This window comes from Mus musculus, chromosome 10 (genome assembly GCF_000001635.26).
Source record: "Mus musculus strain C57BL/6J chromosome 10, GRCm38.p6 C57BL/6J".
NCBI classification, from domain to species: domain Eukaryota; kingdom Metazoa; phylum Chordata; class Mammalia; order Rodentia; family Muridae; genus Mus; species Mus musculus.
The window spans coordinates 42,326,469-42,350,502 of NC_000076.6; the positions used below are offsets into that span (position 1 = coordinate 42,326,469).

A 24,034-nucleotide genomic window follows, 5' to 3' on the forward strand; every position below is an offset into this window, starting at 1 on the left:
TTAAAGCTGATTCCACTCAGGTAGGATGATTATCGTGTCAGGCTCTGTCCGGATTATACCATCCTACGAGTCACTCTTCATCCATTTAGCCTTTTCTTTATAAGTCTCTTGAGCAGTACGGGAGAGCAGCTCATTAAACAAGTATGCGTGGTGTCTTGCTTTGTTTACAATAGGAATGGCCATACCTCAGTTCATAAAATACCCCAGGGATGAATGTTTGATGGGAGTTAGAGTGAACGCGGCCTTCTTAAAACAAACCAAAAGGTTACACTAGTTGATGTTACTAAACAACTTATAGCTGTCAAATGCCAAATCTGTAATTAGAAAACAGGGCACTGAAGTCTATTAGTAAAGTATTTCCCCAAGAGTCAGATGGGAGAAATCTCAGGAACATGAGACCATAAGACCCAGCAAGGGAATATTTACTATCCTAGGACATTGAGGCAACTCTTACAGATTCTCTCCAAAGGTGCTCTTGGGCATGCTGAGGAAAACACCCTCCTTTGTGAATGTCATTTCAAGGTTGAAAGGCAAATTCTTTCTAAGTCTACCAGATCTAGCCTCTATTAGTGCTAATGCAGGAACTCCTGGGAGTGGCATTCTCACAGTAAGCCTAGAAACAGAGACTTCCAAGTCTCACCCCAGGCTGCACTGGCTAGGGCCATCATGTCTCAGTTTTTACTGATGGACTGGGCAGAGTGGGGAATCACGTGTGCACGCTTGCACGTGCTCTACACGTGCGCAGCATCTCCAGCTCAGTCTCCCTAAGGGCCATGGTCTAAAGGATTTAACACGCTCCTCGGCTGTTGCACACATCGAGTTCACTCTCTAAAACGATAGGGACTAGCTGACCACACGAGCCAACTAGTTCTCTGAAAGATACGAATCTGGATAGTCGCAACTGAGCAGATACTGAATATATGTATATATATTCAGTATCTATCAAGGGAAAGAAAAACAGTCCAAGTGTGCTAGAATTATTTCACAACTCATCTATTAAAACAACCCTATAACAATTCCTTCCTTTTTTCACACAGAAAAATATTTTATCAGCTGGCTAACCATTTTTATGAATGTCTCACACAGAGGGTGATAGTATTTGACTGCACAGAAGGTGACAAATTGTATAGCCAACACTGAAATGTTTCCATTTGTCCCCTGTTCATTTTGAAGTGGAATACGGTTAGCCAGACATCTATAGGACAGCGGTGAAAGAACCGGCATCACCATGTCTCTGCTCAAATGATAAGTCAGCGCCTGCAGGGTAGCATGGCCACTTACAGAGGGGAGCCTCCTGATCTTCCTCAGCAGAGGGCAGCATTTGCTGTGTCTGCGAGAAGGAAGGCCAGCACTGTAAATGTGTCTGGTTCTGGGATCTTTCCAGAAATTTGGGAGATTATTCACGGGCTGCAAGATCAGGTTCTGGCCCCACCAGCAAAGGGTTTGCACAGGTAAGTCAACGTGTGGGTAGCTGGGGTACAAGACGGAGAAAATGCTTTAATAATGAACTTATGTTAAATCTCAGGAATGTCTGAACATGGCAAAGCTGTGTAGTGCAGAGGTCTCCTTCCGTGTGTTTTGTTTGCAGCTAGATGGTTTGGGTTTTTGCTGTTGCTTGGTTTTGGTTCTCCTTTGAGGGGGGTACACTGGGGACAAACTGATTCCTCTTGGGCTCGGATGTCAGAAAAGCGCAACTAGTCCTGGAAACAAAGTGCACGTCTCTGTGAGTTATCATCCTCCCTCCCATTCTTCTGCTCTCCACGTCATCAAAGTACTGGGTAAAGGCGCCCATTCATCTGAGCAAGGCTAAGTGCCTCGCCACACTGCTGAGAATGCAAAGGCCAAACCCTTCAAAGCACGAACAACACTGTGAAGAGAATAACTCACTCCATCTTCTTGCCTAGAAGACAACCTTGACTTATCTGCCCAAATTTTATCAAAAGACAAACATTCAAGGAAACCCTGAACACCTTAGCCTACCCAGTTCTAAAACCTAAAATCTTTTCTGGTTTGAGCGATGTTCAGGGATGCAAACTCGTGGGACGCGGCTTTGACCTCAAAGCTCTAGCTTTGTGAGGGATTTTTCTAGATTAAGTTAACTGAGGTGGAAAAGCCTACCAGGACGAGAACAGTGCTACCCCATGGCTGGGGTCCTGGATTGAATAGGCAGGAAGCCCCAGAACCTGCCTATCTCTGCCTCTTTCCTGCTGGGGCCACAGGCGTATGCCACCAAGCCTGGCTTTTTGACATGAGCGCTTAGGAGCAAACTCAGCTTCCTTGCATGGCAAGCACTCTACTGAGCCACCACATCCTACCCATGCTTTCTTTTTGCTGTTGTTGTTGTTGTTGTTGTTGTTGAGACCATCTAGTGAGGCTCTGTGTAGGCCTGGTGGATTTGAAACTCACTCTGCAGACCAGAGATCACAGGATCCTTCTACATCTGCTTAAGAGCTGGGGTTGCAGGCCTATGCCACGATGCCGGCCTATCAGCAATTTTCCTGTCTTTTTAAATCTGGTATTAAGTATGTTTTCTAAAGGATTAGGTCTATAATTGTGTGTGTGTGTGTGTGTGTGCACATCTGTATGGGCACACATCTGTTGGAGTGCATGTACATGCACATATGTGGAGGTCAGAGACTGATTCTGGCTGTCTTCTTTCTACTCTGTTTATTGAAGTAGAGTCTCCTGATGGACCTGGAGCTCTGACTGAGCTAGTCTAGATAGCTAGCTTGTCTCAGGGTTTCCATGCCTCCATCGCCACAATGCACTACCCACTAGTTCTTATGCAGGTAACAGAATCAGAATCCAGACTCTTGTCTACACACATGGCAAGAAACTTTATCATCTGAGACATTAGAAAGGGACTCTAGGCCCTAGGTTGAGAGTATTTTAAGGTTTATTTTTAAATGCATTTTAAGTGCATTAAGGTTTATTTTATATGCATGTTCAGGAGTGGGGTTTGTAGGGCATGCATGTAAGTGCAGTTGTCCTTGTAAGCCAAAAAGGGTGTCAAATCCCCTGAAGTGGGAGAGGGGTGCTTATTAGCTGCCAGGTGTGGGTGCTTGGAATTGAACTCCAGTCCTGAGTGACAGCATCGTGGCTAAGTGCCACGCCATCTCTCTAGTGCCAGGTCTAGAATTATTGTTTAAAATTTCCATTTGTTTCTTTTTTTATATTTTCAATTTCTCACCTAAGATTTCTTATTTCTTCACTCATTGCTACTAGTATATTTTCCTTTACATTTGAGCACACATATAATGCCCACCTTTTTGAGACAACTCTAGTTAGCCTAACACCTGCTGTGTAGACCAGGCTGGTCTTGAACTCACAAAAATCTGTTTGCCTCAAGCTACTTTGCAAACATTGTCTAGAGCTGGTGAGATGGCTTAAAGGGTAAAGACACCTACCACCAAGCCCAACAGCTGGGTTCAATTTCTGGGAACCCGTGTGGTAAAAACAGAAGGCTCACTCCATTGCCCTCTGGTCTCCACACACAGCATGCCATGCAGCCACCGCCTCCCCACTAATAAATAAGTGTAATTTTCAAAATATCATCTGTAATTCTGACATTTGTATCATCTCAGGGTAAGTCTCTGCTGGTTACCGTCTGTCTCAGTCAGGGTTTCTATTGACCAAGGCAACTCTTATAAAGGACAACATTTAGTTAGGGCTGGCTTACAGGTTCAGAGGTTTAGTCCTTTATCATGGCAGTAAGCATGGCAACATCCAGGCAGGCACAGTGCTGGAGGAGCAGAGAGTTCTATATCTTGTTCCTTATACAAACAGGAAAAGATTGTCTCATGGGCAGCTAGGAGGAGGGTCTCCAAGCCCAACCCCACAGTGATACACTTCCTCCAAAAAGGCCACACCTACTTCAACAAGGCCACACCTCCTAATAATGCCATTCCCTGGGCCAAACATATTCAAACCACCACACGGTCTCTTTCAAAAATGGGTCACTTTCTGGCACCTGCCTACACCTAGTGATTTTGGGTTGCATGGCATTTTGGGATTATTATATATACTGATTTATTTCAATGCTTCTACTTTACCAGATAATTAACTCAGGTGGTCTCAGGCTTGAAGCTCTGTCTTTTTTTTTTTTTTTTTTTCTTTTTAACTAAAAGAGCTGATGATTTTATTTTCACATTTCACAATATAAGTGAAAGCCACACTTTTTTGTATTACTTCTCCAAAAATATTCTGTTAGGAAGGGAAGTTTCCTTTTCATGTATCTAGTAAACACTCAGGCTCAGCATCAAGATCTCCTGGTGAAACCGAACAAGAAATACAAAACGGTCAAGAGCGCTTCTGCTCTTATCTGTCTGGCTGAGTCATGCCAGGCTGTGTGGGTACCATCATAGGACAGGCGGGAGGTCTCATCATGGGAAGCCAGGGCATCATGGGCATGTGGCCTCCCATGGGTGGTTGCATCCCAGGAGCAGGTCCCACAGGCATCATCCCAGGAGGAGGGGGCCCATCACTGGCATCATGAGAGGGTCTCCCATGTGGGATGCAGGCATCATGCCAGGCCAAGGAGGACTCAGGAGACTGGGGAGCAGTGGAATCATGGCCCCTGCAGGTGGAGGAGCAGAGAACGGAGCGGAGGGATCTTCCCTTGTTGAAATGCAGCCGTTGTCTTGTCAATTAGGCTCTGGGCCTGATCTTCCATCCCTTTCTGGTGATAGTCTGTCACATTCTCTTTGGGTTTCCAACCACTGCAGTGTGTCTTCCTCACAGATGGAGAGTCGTGGGTAAGATAAGTTTCACAGTAGTCACAATAAAACTTGGGCATGTTGCTCCACAACATGGCTAGCCGGGCTTGAAGTTCTGTCTTCTGTGGGACAGCACTGAAACCTCTGTCCAAACGCTTGCCTTTCCTTTGCTATGTATGCAGTCCACAGGCTAGGCTGAGATTTAAGCATTGTCTGTAAAAAGATTTTCCAGGCTATTTCTTTGTGACTTTTTTTTTTTTTTTCTAGATTTTTGGCTGCTGTGATACCCGCTTGCTCCACTGTGGCTCCTCAGACCACAGCCTGGCTGGATTCTACTGAATTTTAGGTAACTATAAGAGACTGTGATAAACTCAGCCTATCAATGCTGCACCCCAGTTTCTCCATGCGTTTGACTGGACATGCCATTAGGTCAGTAGTTCTTAAGATTTTTGTCCAGGATTTACAATGTGGTTAGCAAGCAGGCTGGTTAAATAGAAGCTATCCCAGCAGTATGGAAGGGCTACAGCCTCCTGGCTCTAGCATCCTCTGAATCAACTCCGTCATTTCCAGCTCTGTCCCCTTAGCAATGTGAGACCTAGGAGGCAGAAGTCACAGAAGTCTTCTAGGCTGAGCACCTCCCCTCGATCCCGCCCACCTTTCACTTTCATACTCAACTCGGCATCTCTCAAGGCTGAGCTCCTCCATCATCCTCAGCTTCTGCTCCCGCATATCCTGTGGTGCTACGCTTAGTCTGCTCTTCTCAGTGTGCCGACATACACACTCATCAACTTCTCTCTTCTGGAACTAAGACTGTAAGAATGGAGACTGACTCTTCTACTCAGGGGCCTACCCCCTCGATGGGCCTGGAACTGAGCCAGCCTTCCTTACATCAGATACTTGCTGATGGTTATGGAAAGGGTCAGACACTCTAAGAAAGGCAGGTTTCTGCCCATTAGCTTGCATAGACAGCATAAACGATATTGACTGTGGTGAATGCTGCAGCCCCATCTTCCTGGAAGAGAGGCCACCAGAGGAGGTGGCCCTTTTGCTCGGCCTCATGGAAATGCTGGTGAGAGCTGCTGCCCTTTTCCAACTGCACAGCTTCACACACCTTCCCAAAACGCTTGGGTTCTGTAGGGGCCAGAGGTGGTGGGTGACTCTAATTTGCGGGAGTCAGCTCTCTCCTAGCACAGGGATCCCAGGAACTGATCTCAGGTCACTAGGCTTGGCAGAAAAGAGCTTCTACCCACTGAGCCAGCTCATGGGCCCTGAAGGGAACTACTAGATTTCATCCAATACAATTTTATCCTTGAGACAAAGTGAGCTCTTCTCCCCTGAGAGCCACGAGGAATCCCTGGGGGCCTCCACTGTACAGGGACTGGACTGGCTTTTAAATCAGTCAAAAATAGCAGAACATTAAGTGTCCTGCTAGGAAAGGAAACAGATCTTTGTTAGTTAGTTTGTTTGTTTGTTGTTGCTCGAAGAGTCTACAGCAAAGCTAGAGAGATAACTCTCAGTGGCTTAGAACACTGGCTGCTCTTTCAGAGGACCTGGGTTCAATTCCTAGCACCCACACATGGCTCACAACCATCAGTAATTCCAGTTCCAAGATATCTGAAACCCTCTTCTGGACCCCAGGGGCACCAGGCATGTATGCAGGCAAAACATTCATACACATAAGAGAAATGTAAAAACATTTAAGTCCACAGTCATAAACAATAGACACAAAGGTACCATTCTTGATCAGGCTTGAAAACAGACAAAGAGTCTTGCCTAAGGGTTCGCCCTCCAACGGAAATGTCCCCGTAGAGAGAACTATGTGTCTCTTAAGCCAGTTCTCCTTTCTTCTTTCTGACTCCTTCCCAAGTCTCCTTTCATCATGGACACCATCACTATGACTCCATGCCCAAAGAGTTTTCACATTTCTAATCCAGTATCTCTTTCATGATCATCTCTCCAAAAGTCTTCCCTTCTTTATCCTTCTAAAATAGTACAACAGATACAATGTGTCAACAAGCTGCCACCTAACACTGATTTTCTTGGAAGACATAAATCAGCAACAATTAGAGAACAAACCACAACGTTACAGAAAATTATTTTCTCCTTTATGTCCACAATTTCAAAATAATGACATAAGCTCAGGTACTGGGGGATGTGTGCATTCCTATGTGTACTTTTTAAATCAGACTATGGTCTGCACCGATTGTGAGAATTTATTCCAAACCCCTTTGCATTCTAAAAGCACACACGGGTGGCATTTATACCTGACTGTGCCCTCCATTCCTCTCTGCGGGATGAAGTACATCCCTACAGTGAAGCCACAGGACAAGTGGAGGCCGTGGTTACAGAAGATGTATGCTGGCAAACAAGCAAGAGAGACGCAAAAGGTGCCTTCTGACACCACAACTGTGCCTCCTACAGAGCTAACCAGGGTTACAGCAGGAAGGACTGAGAACAAAACACAGCACTGGATTCATACTCCCATAAAAACCAGACCAATTTTCCACTAAGGTCTTTATCATCGATATCACTTGAGGCCTCTGCTTTAGGGAGGGTGGCTAGCTGCTCTCTTCAGAACCTGGCTTTGTCAAGAGTCAGCATAGGTAAGAAAAGAATTCCTTAAGAATGGTCCTGATGCTGGGAAGAGAAAGGGCCATAGCGATTCCTGGACTGACTCAGCCTGCTAATAAACGGCCCCATCCTGATGCTAATCACCACGGGGGCATCCAAAGACAACCAGCAGCAATCTTGGCCAAATGGCACAGATAAAAGCCATTCATCCTTTAGCATTTCCTGACACTGTGCCAAGACAGGACACAAACCCAGAAGCAGTTCCCAACCAGTAGTTTCAATAGGAATAAAACCAAATAAAGCATGAGGTGGAAGGAGGGTTCCAGTCAAGAATTCTCTGGAAGATCCTATTTGGTAAGACTTGTAGCTTAACAGTATATAAGCTAGTATGATTTGAGACCAATGAAGGCCAATACACGACTCTGATTCTGACAGACATCTATTCCTTGAGCACCAAGGACAAGCGAGTGAGTGTGTGGGTGGGAGAGGGAGAGGGAGAGGGAGAGGGAGAGGGAGAGGGAGAGGGAGAGGGAGAGGGAGAGGGAGAGGGAGAGGGAGAGGGAGAGGGAGAGGGAGAGGGAGAGGGAGAGGGAGAGGGAGAGGGGGAGAGAAAGAACAGGACAGTGACGGCGAGTACCCACCAACCGCATGCTTATGCATTGACGGACATATTTTCTGCCCAGACTTTCCATAAACACACCTGGCCACCTGTCATTTTAAAACCACAAATAATGAAGTGCTCTTGCAAACAGTTACCTGTGAACACAGTTATTAGTTGAGGAACCAATTTTCTGCAGGTGTAAAAATTACATTTCTCCAAAGAAAAATTCAGGAATAGCCAGTTTACTCATTAAGCCTTTAGAATTCAGCTTTGGTTTGCTTTCTCTGAAAATGATTCTTTCCTTTCTGGGTCACAAGAGTTTAACTGCAATGCGAGTGGCTCCTGGGTGCTGTGTCCCAGGCCATCGATTCTCTAAAGAACCAAAGCACCCGGGAGCTTTGATGCCCGTGGATTCTCTCCCCTAAACCTTTGTTATTAATATATCAGAAACTCAAACTGAGAAAAACTTAAATTATATAACCAATGGAATCTATAATGGTCAAAAATTATTAAACTCATAACACTTAAAAACTAGTTGTATTTTCCGAAATAAAAATAATTTCATGATAAGAGTGGTGCTGTTTTACATTTGAGAAAAAAAAAAAGCTCTTTAATGTTTGGCTCACTAGAAAATGGCTAATTCTCATGTGTTTCCACATTCGCTCCACTGTAATCGAGCAGTGTTCATGAGGGAACCTCGACATGGGAGCAGATGTAAACACTCCGAACTCTGACCTCACGTCTTTTTCTCTCTCCCTCTTCTCTCCTTCCTTTCTTTCCTGCTTTCTGAGACAACATCTCCCCGCAGCCCAGGCTGACCTCAAACTCACTGTGTAGTCACTGGCTCTCCAATAACCCCCATTACCAGGGTCAACTATGCTGCCTGCGTGAGATGTAGGATCTGCCTATTTAAATTTTTTAAAGAAGATGACAAGAGGTAGATTTTAAAATGATAATTGTACAGTAGAATGGGAAACTACTTCTGCTGTGTGTGTGTGCATGTGTGTTTGTACACGTGTGTGTGTGTATTTAAAATCACATTTATTTATATGTGTCACATGTATGTGTAGAGGTCAGAGGTCAACTTGCTGGAGTTGGTTCTCTCTTTCCACTCTGGGGCTGTGTGAAAGTGAATCAGGCCACAGGCTGGTGGCTAAGTGTTGAACCATCGTAGTCACCCCCTGTCCTCAGCTTGAGCAAGATTCCACTACGCAGCCCAGGCTGACCTCAAATCCCCAACCCTTCCGCTTCAGCCTCTCAATGCCGAGATTACAGGTACATCCCACCGTACCCAGCTTATAGTTTTTGGATTGTTATTTTCTATTAGCCTTTCTGCATTTTTCTTCTGTCGTGTGTGATTTTACAACAGTATGCATTGGTTATTAGGAAATGTTGCTTCAATAAACTAGACCTTCCAAATGTGAAATGTTCAATTATACAATTACCAAAACATTCAGGTAGACATGGTAGCAAACACCTGTGAACTGAGACTCAGAAGGCTGAGCAGGAGTTCAGAGTCAGCCAAGTCACATAGAGGGAGACAGTGCTCTAGCCCTGCTCCTCTCCCCAGACTCCTGAAATTCTGCATTGTTAATACCACCATCAATCTCACCAGAGGGGCGAGGGAAAGGTTCAAAGACTGGGACCTTGATGGCAGAGACAAGTGCCAAAATTTTAACTTTTACTCCTTCACTCAGACTTCAACACTGGTGACAAACATTGCTCATTGTTTTAACTTGAAATGACAGTTTCCACTCATTTCCAAGAAATGTCTGTCAAACACTGTGGGGAAACGTCTGCCAAGTGGAAATACCACACTCTGTCACTCAGGCTTCTATGTAATCTTTAAGGGAGGGAAAAAACTGAAAGCCAAGAGCTTTGTCTTAAGGCGACCACGGTATTTGGCATACAGAAGTGTCTCCTAAAATGGGCCTTCCATCCTCACAAATATAGAAAGAATGCATGTTCTCAGAGTCAAAACTTAACAAAACCAGTCAGCTGACCACTCTATGTGGCCTCAGCTTAGATGGAGAGTCTGCTTGGCTTGGCTTTTGCTGTGTTGTTCCTCTGTGAGAGCCCAGCTATGGAGGACACTGCACAGTCTGGTGCCACTGTCTGCATTCAGCAGGTTTTACCTGCCATTTCTATAGCACCATTGCTGGAAATCTCACCCCAGTGGGCTCACAGGGGCTCCTGCATACTGTGATTACTCAACACAAATCCCTGATATAAGTAACTACTAGACACGCCATGGCTCTGGATCCAGAAAGGGCACCACATCTCTGGCCTCCCTTTCCTTTGGGGGCGCTCTGATAAAGTAGCGGAATTTGTATTAAGGACCTCTCAGGACTGGCGGTGTCTGCTTCCTCAGCTAGCGTCATGCTCTATCGGTGTCTCAAAGCTGACCTCAGATGTGGAAATGTGCAAGGAATCTGAGTGGATTTCATGGCAGAATTTGAACTCTATTTATGAACTGAGACAGAATTGTCCAGAAAACCCAGGCCATAACGGAGAGGTGAAGAATGCAGCATCTAACCCTCAAACCAGTAAGGAGCTCAAGTCTTCCTTTTGCTATTTACTAGCTATATGACCAAATGAACGTTACTTAACATCTAAATGCCTCCATTTCCTCATCTGTAAAATGGGACAATAATAGCACCTATTTATCATGGCACTAAATAAGCTACTAAATAACGAACACTTGGAATGATGGCTTCCTCATGCATGGTTCTGTTAGCTGTCATTTTTATATGGATGCTAGGGGGTCCTATTCTGGACTGATCTAAGCATGGCAATGCTGAATCAGACTTGTGAAGAGATAGAATAGAGAATACTAGAGATACCACGAAAGCAGAGGTTGATCTGCAGGGTTACAGATGTGAGACTATGCTTAGAGCAGGGAGGGAGAGGGGTGCAGAGGGTGGGATGGTTGACTTATGGAGCACGTCCAGTACTTCAAGTTAAACCTTCCATTCCCTCTTTAACTTACACACGGATACACAAGCTGCTACCCACTTAAAAGTCCACAAAAATAGTATTTCCCCCCATGGCTCAAAATTCCTCACTGCAGTATCAGTCTTTTGCTCCTTAGGGGACGATGCTCTCCTAATGATGTCCATGGTGGCAGCTGAGGGGGTCTCAGGCCTTCCAGAGACTACACTGTGTGACCCAAACGTGGACCCAGCCCCCAGTGTTTACTCAAGGACTTGGGTTGGATGTGTTGTTTTTATCTTGCCTGACTATCTTGTGGCAGCTACTTAGTCTGCTCATAAGATCATCATAACTAATTAAGAGTTTTAGGCTTAATCTGAAGTTGATTGATCTCAAGGATCCTCTCCGTGGAACATTCAGTCTCTGAATTGTCGCAATTATAAAGCTGCAAAGAAATGCAAAAACCACCATAATAAAGAAAATGGCAGTAAGGAACTGACCGCTTAAAAACTTAGCCCTTCCTCAGAGTTCTCCATAGTGAGCTTACGCTGCATCCCACCACATCCCACTGCATCTCCGAGCCAACGACCTGTCAGTCACTCAGGGCTTGTCTGATTCAGAAAACATCCCAGCTACAAGGGAACAATGCTGACTTACCCGTGCATGTCACTGGCAAGTGAGGGGGTCTATCTAACTAGAGGAGAGAAAGCTAGGCAGTCAGTGGCATTTTGTGGTAATGACCCCGTTAAAAACTCCAGAAGAAAACAACTGGAATGTTCATGCATTAAAGGATAGCAAGAAATCATGAAATTCTGGAGCATTTTATAGAAGGGGTTTCCTATGCAACTGAACAGCCAGTCACAAAGTGAAGGATACAATAGTGTGTTGGTTACGCCAAAATAAATGGAAGTCTTGTCTTATTGTTGATTTTGAGAATTTGGTTCACAGTTGTCATGAGGCCCAAACTTTTGTCAAATAAAGCTGAGCCGTGTCGGTATTAATTTCATTTTTCAATATTAAATCCTGATTAACCTTCTTCCCTCCAACCCCACTGCACAGAAAAAAAGACGATAAGGGATTTTGGATTCTAAACAACCCCTCTCTGATACCAAGTGTCCAGAATTAATGAACCTAGTCGAGAGACGCCGACCCTCGGACGTGCTCCACGAGAGGGCCCCGACCTCCTCCAGGACCCCACGGCCTGCCGGTTCCCCTCATTGGAGGCCTCCTCAGTGAGAGGAGGGCCTTTACCCTTGACCAGGGAGTCTGATTTAGCAAAGACAGTGAAACTTAAGCACAAGTCCAAGTGGACTTTCCCCCTGCAGGTACAGGTAATAGGGGGTTAAGACTGCCGCTGGGAGAGAAGAAGGAGTCGTGCCAGCCACAGTGGGGATCAGAGGTTGCCTCTCCATCAGAGTCTTAATTAATCCTAATTGTATTCCTTCTAAAGAGCTAAATGACTGCGGGTTGGACTCATCTGTGGTTTAAAGGTGACGAATGCTTGCCTGCTAGGAGTAGCTCAGCGGCTTTTGAGAAGCACACTCGGTTAACACTCAGCAGATAGAAATGAGAGCAAGCTTCTCTGTGCCTCAAAACAGCTCTGCTTGGACTAGCTAAAGCCAGGAATCAGGGCCTGGGAGGATGCTCGATTGAGGAACTCTGTGGAAAGTTACTCGAGCGCCTCAGGATTTACACAGGATAATCACATCGAGTATTCTACTGAGCACTGAGACCCCCACACTTTGAAAAGACTTCATATTTACAGAGGATTTGTGGTCAAAGATGTTCTGATATGGGTGTGTGTGTGTGTGTGCAAATATTCCATCTGTGAGATAAACTACTTCTATTATAATACCAGTGTCATAGTTTTTTTTTAAATTGATGTTCTTTCACCTGGCCAGCAGCTCAGACAGCATGGCAGCTGAACAATGAATCTGAAATATGCAGCTCTTTACCCGCGTCTCCTGAGATCACAGTAAAATTGCTTATCTTGCTTCTCATCCCCACTAATCTCACCTCATTTTTTTTCTCCTTGTAAAAAAATTTTTTTCCATTTACCATTTATTCCATGCATCCATGCTCAGGCTGGAAGGCAACCTGTGGGAGTTGCTCTCTCTTCTTCCACCATGTGGGACCATGGAGAACAGAGCTCAGATGGCCAGACTTGGCTGCAAGTGTCCTTACCCACTGTGCCATCTTGCCATCCCTTACACCTCAGTTTTCCTTACTCCCCTCACATGTGACTTTCACAATAGAGCCATATATGACACTGATTTTGCTTCTGCTTCCAGCAACAGTTGACAGTTGTCTCTGCATTTCTGATTTTTTTTTTCCTGAAAGCCCTTCAAAGAGCAGATTTTGTGCCAGAACCTACAAACATTGCTCGGTAAATGGATGAAAAATGTCCCTTAGGGAGATTTCTTCCTCCGTTCTGACTCTGTGAATGGCGTTTTAAAATCTGAAGCTGGCTGAGGGGAAAACATGAAGTATTTTAACATGTGAAAAGGCCAGTGAGTCTGGCCAGGCCTGGATACTTACTCTCTCACACAGCTCTTCAAATGTGCAGTCGGCAACGCTTCCACAGGCTTTATTCAGCCGCAGCTCTCTGCCTTGCACTTTCAGAATCCTTGGGCTAGTTACTATGGGAACATGAACAAAGACTCAATCTTGTCTGGATAATTACTATAAAATTCATCTCTTACAGATAGGAAATGCATAGCTTGATGAATAATAGCACATGATTCAACACATAAATTAGAGAAAATGCTGATACAATGACGGCCACTTGAGTGTGGCATCAACCCGTATACAGCAATGGAACTTATTAATTGGTCAGTGGAGATTGGGCATTGTGTTCTAAATGTATTCTCTTTCAAGAGAAATTAACTTACGTACAATCATTTTGTTTCTGAGCCAGCTCATCAAACAACTTATCCACGACGGCCTCCACATCAGCCTCACTTGTGCTACAGTGAAAAGAATAATAGAATATGAAATTAATAACACTTGAAGCCAACATCAAACAGCTGCCTGAGCCTGCTTAGCTTTTTGCCCATAAAAAAAGGAGAACAGGATGTTATGCTCTAAATACAAACATTAGATTTAGAATACACTTAAAAGCAGTGAATATTAACTCTCAGGTAGATGATCCTGCCTTATTTGCATACATTGAAAGACTTCTGAGCTTCTAGATGTTTCCAGTAATGAGACAATACAGGCGGAGTAAATCCATTAATACTATGTGTACACAATGAGAAGAAAGCTTCTGGCTCTCTCTTGCATGCAAAACAAGAGCAAATAGGCAAGGCAGTCAAGCATCCAGCAAGTATCCTTTGAAATCGCCATTGAGAGGGTACACGTGGAATTAAAGATTGAGGGTGTTTTGAGAATGAGAAAAACCAAGTCAAGCCACCGGCTGAGAGGATCGAGCTCTCAGGATGAGATCACTAGCTTCCAAACACCAACTTAATCAGCACCTCAGAAACTTTATCAGACTTCTATGCGTCTGAACACATTCAGGACAGACTTCTGTCAGGATAAGGACAAGAATAGACTCCAGTTTCTCTCAAAAATGTCCTTGTTGGAATCCCACCCCCGCCCCCTCCTTCTGTGAGGCCCTCATTGCCCAGGCTATGGAGTGAGTCTTACCACCCAGTCTTTTGTATTCTAATTAGAAATCACCATATGGTTTAAGGAGCTCACATATAGAGATGTGATAGTGCTGTGGCCTCTTTTCTTCTCACTTTTTTTTTTTCAAAGAAGGGTTGATAAATTAACAGTCAATAGGAGAAATAACTGGTAGAAGAAAGGCCATTCCAAAAAACCCTTCAAGTGCGAATCTAAGTTTCCTCTCATCCCGCACACAAACTTGCACAAGATGACCTGACAATATGCTTAATTTTGAAACAAATCAATCTTAGCTAATTGTGGAAGTGACTGACATCCTTTCAATTTTATTGAAAACTAGTCATTAAGATAAAGTTTAGACTAAACAGAATCTTTCTTAGCAGGCTGCTGACATTTAACACACAACCACGGAGCTCCTCAGCTGCAGCAAATGCAGCAGCAACTTAGAGCACAGCTGCAGTCAGCACAAAGAGGCCGCCCACCTCTGCAGGTTTCCAAGATATCATCTGCATGGTTGACGCCATAGGGAGTGCTACCTGAGTTTCATAAAGCCCTATAAGACCTTCAGATTAAGCCACATTAAAGGAACTAAATGAACTATGGAAAGAATGATTTAAAGACAATCACCAAAAAAAATTTTTTTTAAGTAATTTTTAAAATTACGCTTGCATTCCATGTGAAAGCCAGAGAAAAACTTGTGCGAGTTAATTTTCTCTTTCTACCATGTGATTCCCCACCTTCATCTCCAGTCCTAAGGCTTGGCAGCACTTTAATCAGCCCTGAAAGCAAATTTAAATATATCAAGAAACCCCGCAAAGTCAATATCGATGTCACACAGACCACATTGGATTCAATAGAACAACTCCTACCATGCAGTAGAGTTACACACAATGTTTTTGAGAAGGGATGTGCACGTGCATGCTCCTGTGAGCACACACACGCAAGCACACACAAGCACACGTATGTATATACAGGTGTGCAGTGCATGTGTGTGTGAAGCCAGAGGCTGACATTAGGTATCTTTCTCAGCTGCTCCTCAGTTGGCTAGAATGACTGACCGTGGACTGCAGGGCTGTCTGTCTCTGAGTCTGTGCCCCACCCCCGCCCCACCTCCAGCAGCACTGAGACTGCAGAAGTGGGACTCTGCACCCGACTTTTATATGGCTGCTGGCGATCCAAACTCAGGGCCTTATGCTTCCATGGCAAGCACTTTACCAGTTGAGCCATCTTCCCAAACCTAATTTAGAAATAAATAAATAAATAGGTGGCACTACATAGCCCAGGCTGACCTTGAACTTGTGTTCCCCCTGCCTTAGCCTCTACAGTCCCTGGTTAATGATCTACTTAAAAATTACTTTACTTATCATTAGTGGTGATGTTGCGGGGGCGTGCCTTGCCTTGCCATGTCAGTTTCCCATGGGTTCCGGGGACTGAACTCAGGCTACTAGGCTTTTCTGACAAGCCCTTTTACCCACTGAGCCATCTCACTGGTCCTAACAATGTACTTGTCGAGGCATATAAACTAGAGCAAGGAGAATAGGGGCAGAGCCCATCAGGACAGTACCTGCCTAACGCACACACACATGCATGACACATACGGCGACAACCGCTCCTTTACGACATTGTTAGATTTCGTGTTGCATTTTATTTATTTATTTATTTTATTTATTGATTTATTTATTTTTGAGGATCCTGCCTATCACGTAGTCTAGGCTGGCCTATAACTTGCAATCCTCCTGTCTCCGTCTCCTGAGCACTAAAATATAGAACTGTACCACCACACCCAGCACAAAATTATTTTTATTTTAACATTGTCTTATAAGAATTTTATTACCCTACTGTAAACAGATACACTGATGTCCCAAAATAGAAAAAAGGTGTTAGTGTTAAGTGGTACAAAGCCAAAAACATCTTATAAAAGTGGTCTATGCGGCACCTGACTGCTGCCCATGGAAGCTAGCAGGCACTTGGGCATAGGAGTAAGCTTTACTGCGGAGGCCAGGCGCCTTATCTTCACATTGCCTTAAAGCACGTAGCATGGGTAGCTATGACACATTTCCGTGTGTTTACACTTAACCAAATTGATACAAAATAAAGGCAAGCAGGAAGGGAATTCTTATCATAAATAGATACTCTCAAATTCCTTAACAAATAACCTTTTATCTCCTTATCCTCCCTCCCTCATTCTACTCAGACCCCAGCATTTTTATATATTTATATATTATCATGTATGGATGTAGGGTGTGTATGTGCAGGCACGTGTGGGCCACGGAGCACAGCAGAGGCCAGAGAACAACTCCGCGGGTCATCTTCCCTTTGACCTTGACATGGATGGAGGGGGTGGCGGTGTCAAAGGTAGTTCCTCCAGGCTTATGCAGCAAACGCTTTACCCACTGAACCATCCTGCCAGTCCGCATTCTCTTTATTAAAGACAAGCATTAAAAAAATAAAGAGAAAAAAAAAAAAGAACTACCTATTTACATTAGCCTAAAAGGAGCAGTTACCTATGGTATATTTCCAAATCAAATTTAAGCAGCTCTGAGTATATCTTGCACTTGCCACAAAAACCTCGGGAGATTCTAGCCTTTTCAGTGTGCTTCCAGCAGAGCAGCAGAAGCCACCCCTCGTTGGACTGCTCTGCGTGGCGAGCTACACTTGACTCCTGTTTCACCATGGGGATCCTAGCACTATCACTCTGTCACCGGAGAGAAGGCAGATACTCAGAACTATGTCACTTATCCAATCAGAATATGCAGAGACATAAACTTTCTGTATGATAGAAAATACAAATATGGCATGACCAAAGTGGGAGCGCTGTGGTAATACTTGTATCATAGCACATACAAATTTATCACCATATAAAAACTTCCACAGAACAACTGCCAAAGGATTCTTAAGAAGCTGCATACAACGATGGCTTAATGGGTAAAGAGCCCATCGCTCCCTCTCACCGAGTAATAAATGCAAAAAAGAAAAAGTCATGCAGGGTGTGGTGTTGCCTGCCTATAATCCCTGCCCTTGGGGGCTGAGGCTAGAGGATGGGGAGGGGCCAGAGGATGGGACAGGGGGGAACGGGAAATGGCCGTTGTAGGCTCCCTGATGGGGTATGCTGCCAGCTGGAGGGCATTTGAGGAGTGCAGGGACTTCATGGATAGATTAGTGCATTGGGGCAGGGTGGAAGAGACATGTTTAGATGTGGGCTTGGTTGGAGAAAGTAGATCATGAGGTAAGTAAGGCAGGCTCCTGCCGGTCCAGGTTCCCCCCAACCGTGGCCTTCTGATTTACCGTATGCCTAGAAGCAACAGACTCAAGAAGTGTAAGCAGAAGCCTCTGAGACCATGGGATGGAATAGGTCATTCCTCCTTCCCATGTTTCTGTCAGGTATGTGTCAATACCTAGAATTCTTCAGCTCTTTCTTTTGTAGTGATTATGGTGTGTACATTATAAATTGCTTCAATGTAAGTTGCTTCAATTATTTTTAGGTATGAATAGAACATAAAATCATATATAATTGAATTAATAAAACAGTTAAGCCAGAAATCCTTTCTTTTTTCCCAGAATTTTTAAAAATAAAATATCATGATTATATAAAAATATGTAAAATTACATATCAAAACATCTAAGATTCTCCTTACTATTTTTTTAATTTTTAAGATTTGTTTTTATTTTATGAGTATGAATGTTTTGCCTGCATGTATGTCTGTGCACACATAGTGCCTTCAAAGGCCAGAAGAGGGCATCAGATATCCTGGAACTAGAGTTACAGATGGTTGTGAGCTGCCATGTAGGCACTGGGAATCGAATCCAGGTCCTTTGGAATAGCAGCCAATGCTATCAACCACTGAGCCATCTCCCCAGCCCTCACCCTTGGCTGCTTTTAAGCAGAAAATTTCAAGTATACAACACTATTATAAAAACTTCAGCCCAGAGAAAATACATTTAAATTCAAACAAAACAAGCAAACCAAAGAAAGGAAGAAAGAAAGAAAGAAAGAAAGAAAGAAAGAAAGAAAGAGAGAGAGAGAGAGAGAGAGAGAGAGAGAGAGGGAGGGAGGGAGGGAGGGAGGGAGGGAGGGAAGGAAGGAAGGAAGGAAGGAAGGAAGGAAGGAAGGAAGAGAAAGAGAGAGAGAGGGGGAGGGAGGGAGGGAGGGAGGGAGAGAGAGAGAGAGAGAGAGAGAGAGAGAGAGAGAAAGAGAGAAAGAAAGAAAGAAAGAAAGAAAGAAAGAAAGAAAGAAAGAAAGAAAGAGAGAGAGAGAGAGAGAGAGAGAGAGAAAGGCAGGCAGAAAGGAAGGAAGGAAGGAAGAACATGACCTTTTCCATGGAAAGTTAGAAAGTTAGAAGAGCAGCAATGACTTCCCCACATTCCACTTAAGGGATAAGAACATTACCTTAAACTAAAAGTCTTTATTCAGAAATGTAACCAGACCCATGTAGCTCTAATAAGGACTAGGATTTGCTAGGTTTTTGATTGGTAAGTTTGGGATTTTGAAAGACTTGGTTTTATTCTTTGTATGGATGTGTGTTTGTGGCATGCTGCCTTTGTGGAAATGCTCCCAGAGGCCAGAAGAAGGCAATGAGCCGTTTGGACCTGAGTTACAGGCGGTTGTGTGCTGCCCGGTATGGACGCTAGGAACCAAACCAGGAACCAAACCAGGGTTCTCTGGAAGGACAGCAAGTGATTGTGAACGCTGAGACATTTCTCCAGATCTTCATAAATAAGTGTTTTAAATAAGCTTTTATGAATACATGTTGTACAGGGCCTTTTTCCTAAAGACCTTATAACAAAGAATGGTTAGGTTATATAAAGTAGGTGGTCAATCTCTATGACAGAAAGCTGGGAGCTCAGCCTCAGAACAGCCTAGTCCAGAGGTTTTGGGGACTGGAGAGATGGCTCAGTATCCATGGAAAACCGTGAGCACGGGGGCACACACCTGAAATCCTGACACTGGGGTGCTGGGCATATGAAGGCCCGTGGGGCTTGCTAGCCAGCAGAACTGGTGATCTCCATGTCCAGTGAGTGAGTGGCTTGTCTGAGAAAAAAAAAAAAAGATGGAGCGAGGCCAAAGAATACATCTGTCATGGACTTGTGGCCCTCATGTGCACACACACATGTGCATGTGCACCTGTACAAATATACAAACACACACCTAACCACATACCCCAACAAAATGAGCTTTATTCCGAGTTTTCTCTTGGAGCTACAAAAATGTATGAAGCAATGAAGCAAATATCCCAGTCGGTTTTCTGTAGTTCCATTCCAGCCATAAAGAGGCATATCCTGGAAGGGAGGAGTAGCACTGGAGGGGGGAAGTAGCACCAAAACAGCTAGAAGACAGGGACTGAGGATGCCCTTCCTCTCCCGAAGGAAGCAGGAGTGAGCAGGAGCGAGGGGTGGGGTGCTGTGTAGGGGTAGAGCGCCTGCCAAGCTCGAGCTCGCACAAGTCCCTGGTTTGATCCCCAGCCCTGTGAGAATTAACTGACTTGCTTCAGTTCCCTGGAGACAGCTGGACTCTGGGTAATGGCTCATGGAACAACACTATTATATACTAGGCCTTTGTGTGGATAAGATGCAAGAAAAGAAAGTCTGTCCACGGCCAATCAAAAGTTGACACAGAAGGAGCATTAGGGTCACTTGTGATCTGAGGCAAAGTCACTCTTTTCCAAAGCTTGCTCCCTCCCCTGAGGGCCTGAGCAGCCAGAGCACACCACAGCCTCCTTCTCTTCTGCTCCGCCTGGCCCTGAAACCGGGCCAGGCCATCTCGTAGCTCCAGTCACCTTTGTTCCCCTCAGGAACTGTGCTCAGGGGCAGCTTTCCATTTTCTGTTGAGCAGTACCACTGTGTCTTTAAGTCAGAAAAGCCCTGGAATCAACCACTGTTCAGTTGCCAGGAAATCCGCACCAACTCCCGCAGGAATCTTGAGTATACTACCTGGACTAAAAGCCTGCTGGCTTTACACGTATGAGAATTGTGGTTTTTCTTTTCCACATTAAGTCGGTAAACAGAAAAGAAAATAATCGGGCATTCCAAATTTGAAAAAAAAGATTTTTTTTTTACACCTGAAACCAGGCAGTCAATGTAAAACTTAGCCTCAAAGAACCAGAACATGTCGGAAAAAAAGAGCTTATTATTACCGGATCATTTGAAATTCTCAACAAAAAATTCCCAAACGCTTGGAGGTTTCTGGAAGAGGGTCACGCATAATTTAAATGGAAATTCATTTCTTCAAGCACCTCCCACTTCATTAGGATTGACTCAAGGGAAGGGAATGCTAACCACACTTTGCTCCTTTGTCCAGTTTCAAAAAATCAACAGCTTGTTAAGGTATCAACAAGTAGACTGGGGCTGGCTTTCCTCAGTCCCCCTCGAGTGCTCGATGCCAGAGAGCCAAAGTTGATCTGACAGAGAAATTTCTCCTTCCTCTTGGGGTTTGTTGCCAAACTTTCCTGGCAGAGTCTTCACCCTCCGCCAATGCCTTGTGCATTCATGCTGTATGGCTCTTTGTCCTCATACCAAACAGAATCTGGGGCTGGAGGCAGGTCTAAAATGAAGTTGGTTTATACTTGCCTTAATATAAAACAGGCTTGGTCGCGTTTCAGATCCTGTAGGTGTGTTTTACATAACGGAATCGGCTGTCCAAGTGGAGCTTTAGCCCGCCATTTATCTTCTCCATCACACACAGGCTTAATTGACTGCTCAGAGATGCATTTCAATCTGCACTTTCCCACCCTTCTCAGTCACCTGCTGAAGAACTTACCTGGGTCCATTAATCCTGACCTGCATATAATGCAGAAAGTGAAATCTCTTCTCAAGTTGCAGGGCTCCCCCCCCTCCCACGTCTCCAGATAAAATGCCTACTGATTTTCTATGTCACGTTTTCCTGAGAGAAGTCGGTAGCTTAACGTGTGGAACTTCAGTTTGATACATTTAAATTTTTTTCCTTTTGTATAATTTTAGAAAGGCAAAATGAACAAAAAGTTAAAAAAAAAACCAATAAAGGAAGAAAAAAAAGAACAGTTGAATAATGAGGAAGAGAGTCGGGGGAGTTTTAAGAGCTTTCTTTTAAAAGTCCATATATGTAACTAAGGACCTGGAACTATGCCAGATCAGTTTTTCTTATACTAGAGACTGACTTTCAGTTCAAACTGTGATCTGTTTGAAGATGAAATAACAAGCAGACAAAAATGCTAAGAAACCTGAGCTGGGCATCATTGCTCATGACCATGATAAGAGGATAAGAGGAGATAAGAGGAGCTGAAGCAGGAGGATTGCGTAAGTTCAAAGGCAGCCTGGACAGGGCTGAACAGGACCTGTCTTAAAAACAGGGCAGGGTAAGGTAATGGTAAGACTGAAAAATTGTATGCGCATGGCCTGCTCACATAGTGTATGTTTACAGAGCATTATCTACAACCGGGTACTCCTGCCAATGCGGTTAAGCTGGGAATGACGGACCAGCTTGCTTCTGTGACAGCAGTCTAAACGTCCTGTGGTGTGAGATTGTCATATGCAGCTCAATGGAGAAAGACAGAACTACGCTGGATAGATTTGGCTGCTCTGGAAGTCTGTATATGGGCCTACTTTGCTGTGTCATTTGCTAGGTGGATTTCAAGCAGTGCCACGCACTTGGTATTAATTTCTCATTCAGTAGCCCTTGAGTTAATGTGTGATTAATTACTACTTAAGTGTACATCCAAATTATGTCAAATAGAACACTTCTATGGTTTTAACAGCTAAAAACTTGAAAAATACTATGTGTGATTATGTTTTACGGGATATAAGGCAGGAAGCTGCTGTTTATAATATATAGCTGTTTGTATCAGCAGGAAGAAGGGAAAGAAATGGTCTTATTATCAAATAAAGTGGACGCTAAGATAATAAAATGAGTAATTCTAATCTGAAAGCCTAGATTTCAGCTTAGTGTGCTCAATCTTAGACTTTACACAAATATTCCAAAGCAAAACAACAAACAACTCTAAAATCTGAGATACTTGTAAGCATTCTCGATAAGGAATATTCAACCTGTCTGATGAACAGCTGCAAACTAACAAACGGGCTAGCCTGGGGGAAATGTACAAATTCCTAGAAAGAGACAGACTACTGAAACAGACCCAAGAAAGGAAATGTGGAAGAAAAGCGGGTTCTCCCAAACTTGTTCCATGAGACCAGCATCACCTGCTATCAAAACCAGACTAAAATATGTCCAGAAAAGAAAACCAGTGAGAAATATTTCTTCTGACTATAAACATAAGAATCCCCAATAAAGTCCTGCAAACCCAACCGGGCAAGGCACAACGGGATTGGGCACTCTGATTACTACAGCTTTGAGCCGGTGCCCCCTCAAGACGTGCGCGCTCTCACTGGGGTTAACTTAGGTTAAAGGTGTGGTGCCCAGCTCCCAGCTCTATGGGGAGTAGAAGAAGCTTAGGGGGCGGGGCCTTCCCTAGAATAAGACACAGAGACACTGATACCCTTGCCCCCCTCTCTCCTGTGCTCCCCTTTCTGATTCCCAGCTGCCTTTGCCCCACCGCACTCCCAGCCACAATGTCCAGCCACGCTCACTCGCTCGCCACAGCCCTATGGCTGTGGGTGCCGCCTGCACATGGGTGGAAACTGTGAAAGCATGGGTAGAAAGAGGCTCTCCTCTTGCTAGGGGGCTTTGCTAAGGGGCTTGGCTCAGATGCTCAGCTCGGGGATGGGAAGCTGACCAGCATGACAGTATTGATGGCAGAAATGCAAGACTAGTCGAAAACCTAAACATTAAATAGTGGCGTGTGTTAATATAACAATGGACCCAAATCACACAGTTATCTTAGTAAAAGCAGAAAACGCATCTCACCAAATCTAACATCACGAAAAGGCTCGACAAACCAAGAAAAGAATAAGATGAACTGGTAAGAGACATCTACAAAACCCAGACAAAAGTATAAGTGATGGCCAAACTGAAGTCACTCGATGTAGGCCAGAAACTAGAAGAGCTTTCTTCTCTTCTCAGTAATGTACTAGAAGGAAAGTCAGACAAGAAAAATAAATAAAAAATGTTCAGCTGGCTTGAAAAATAACATTATCTTGAATTTGGAAAATTCTAGGACCTCTTCTAAGAATCTAGCAAGTCAATTCAGCAAGATCAATATATTTTTAAAAATTTCATTTTATAATAGTAATAAAGACATTGAAAATAAAATTGAGGGGAAAATCATTTATAGAGCATAAAAAAAGAATAAAGTATTAATGTGAATGTAACAGAACTTTAAAGCATATTGTATACTGCAAAGGACAAAGCACTGTTGAAAGACATTAAAGGCCAAAATCAATAGGCTTTTCTAACTGACATCCAGTGTGGGACTCAAAATACAAGCACCAACATCTGGGAGAAATACCTGACTTATGATTGTGTGGTATGGTGAAGAGGTCCCAAGATGTCCCAGACAACTTCCAACCCAGGATGTTGCAACTTTCCAGGCAGGAACTACAACCTTGCCGAAGTTTGGCCAGAAAGATGGCTCAGTTATTAAGAGCCCATACTCTTGCAGAGGACCCCCATGAGGCAGCTTACAACTACCTGTAAGTCTAACTACAATGCTCTGGCTTCTGC

The 24,034-nt window shown here is 44.1% G+C and overlaps 1 protein-coding gene across 6 annotated transcripts in view; it reads right to left on the minus strand.

The window, feature by feature from the left end:
• The window catches only part of Afg1l (AFG1 like ATPase), a 165,985-nt gene that overhangs the window by 13,888 nt on the left and 128,063 nt on the right, over positions 1–24,034 (minus strand). For all 6 annotated transcript variants that reach the window (XM_030245011.1, XM_006512698.1, XM_017313883.2 and 3 more), the window contains 2 exons: positions 13,714–13,784; positions 13,357–13,457 (listed from right to left, as the gene is read on the minus strand). In XM_030245011.1, the coding sequence (XP_030100871.1) occupies positions 13,357–13,457; positions 13,714–13,784 (172 nt within the window). The remainder of the gene's footprint in view (positions 1–13,356; positions 13,458–13,713; positions 13,785–24,034) is intronic.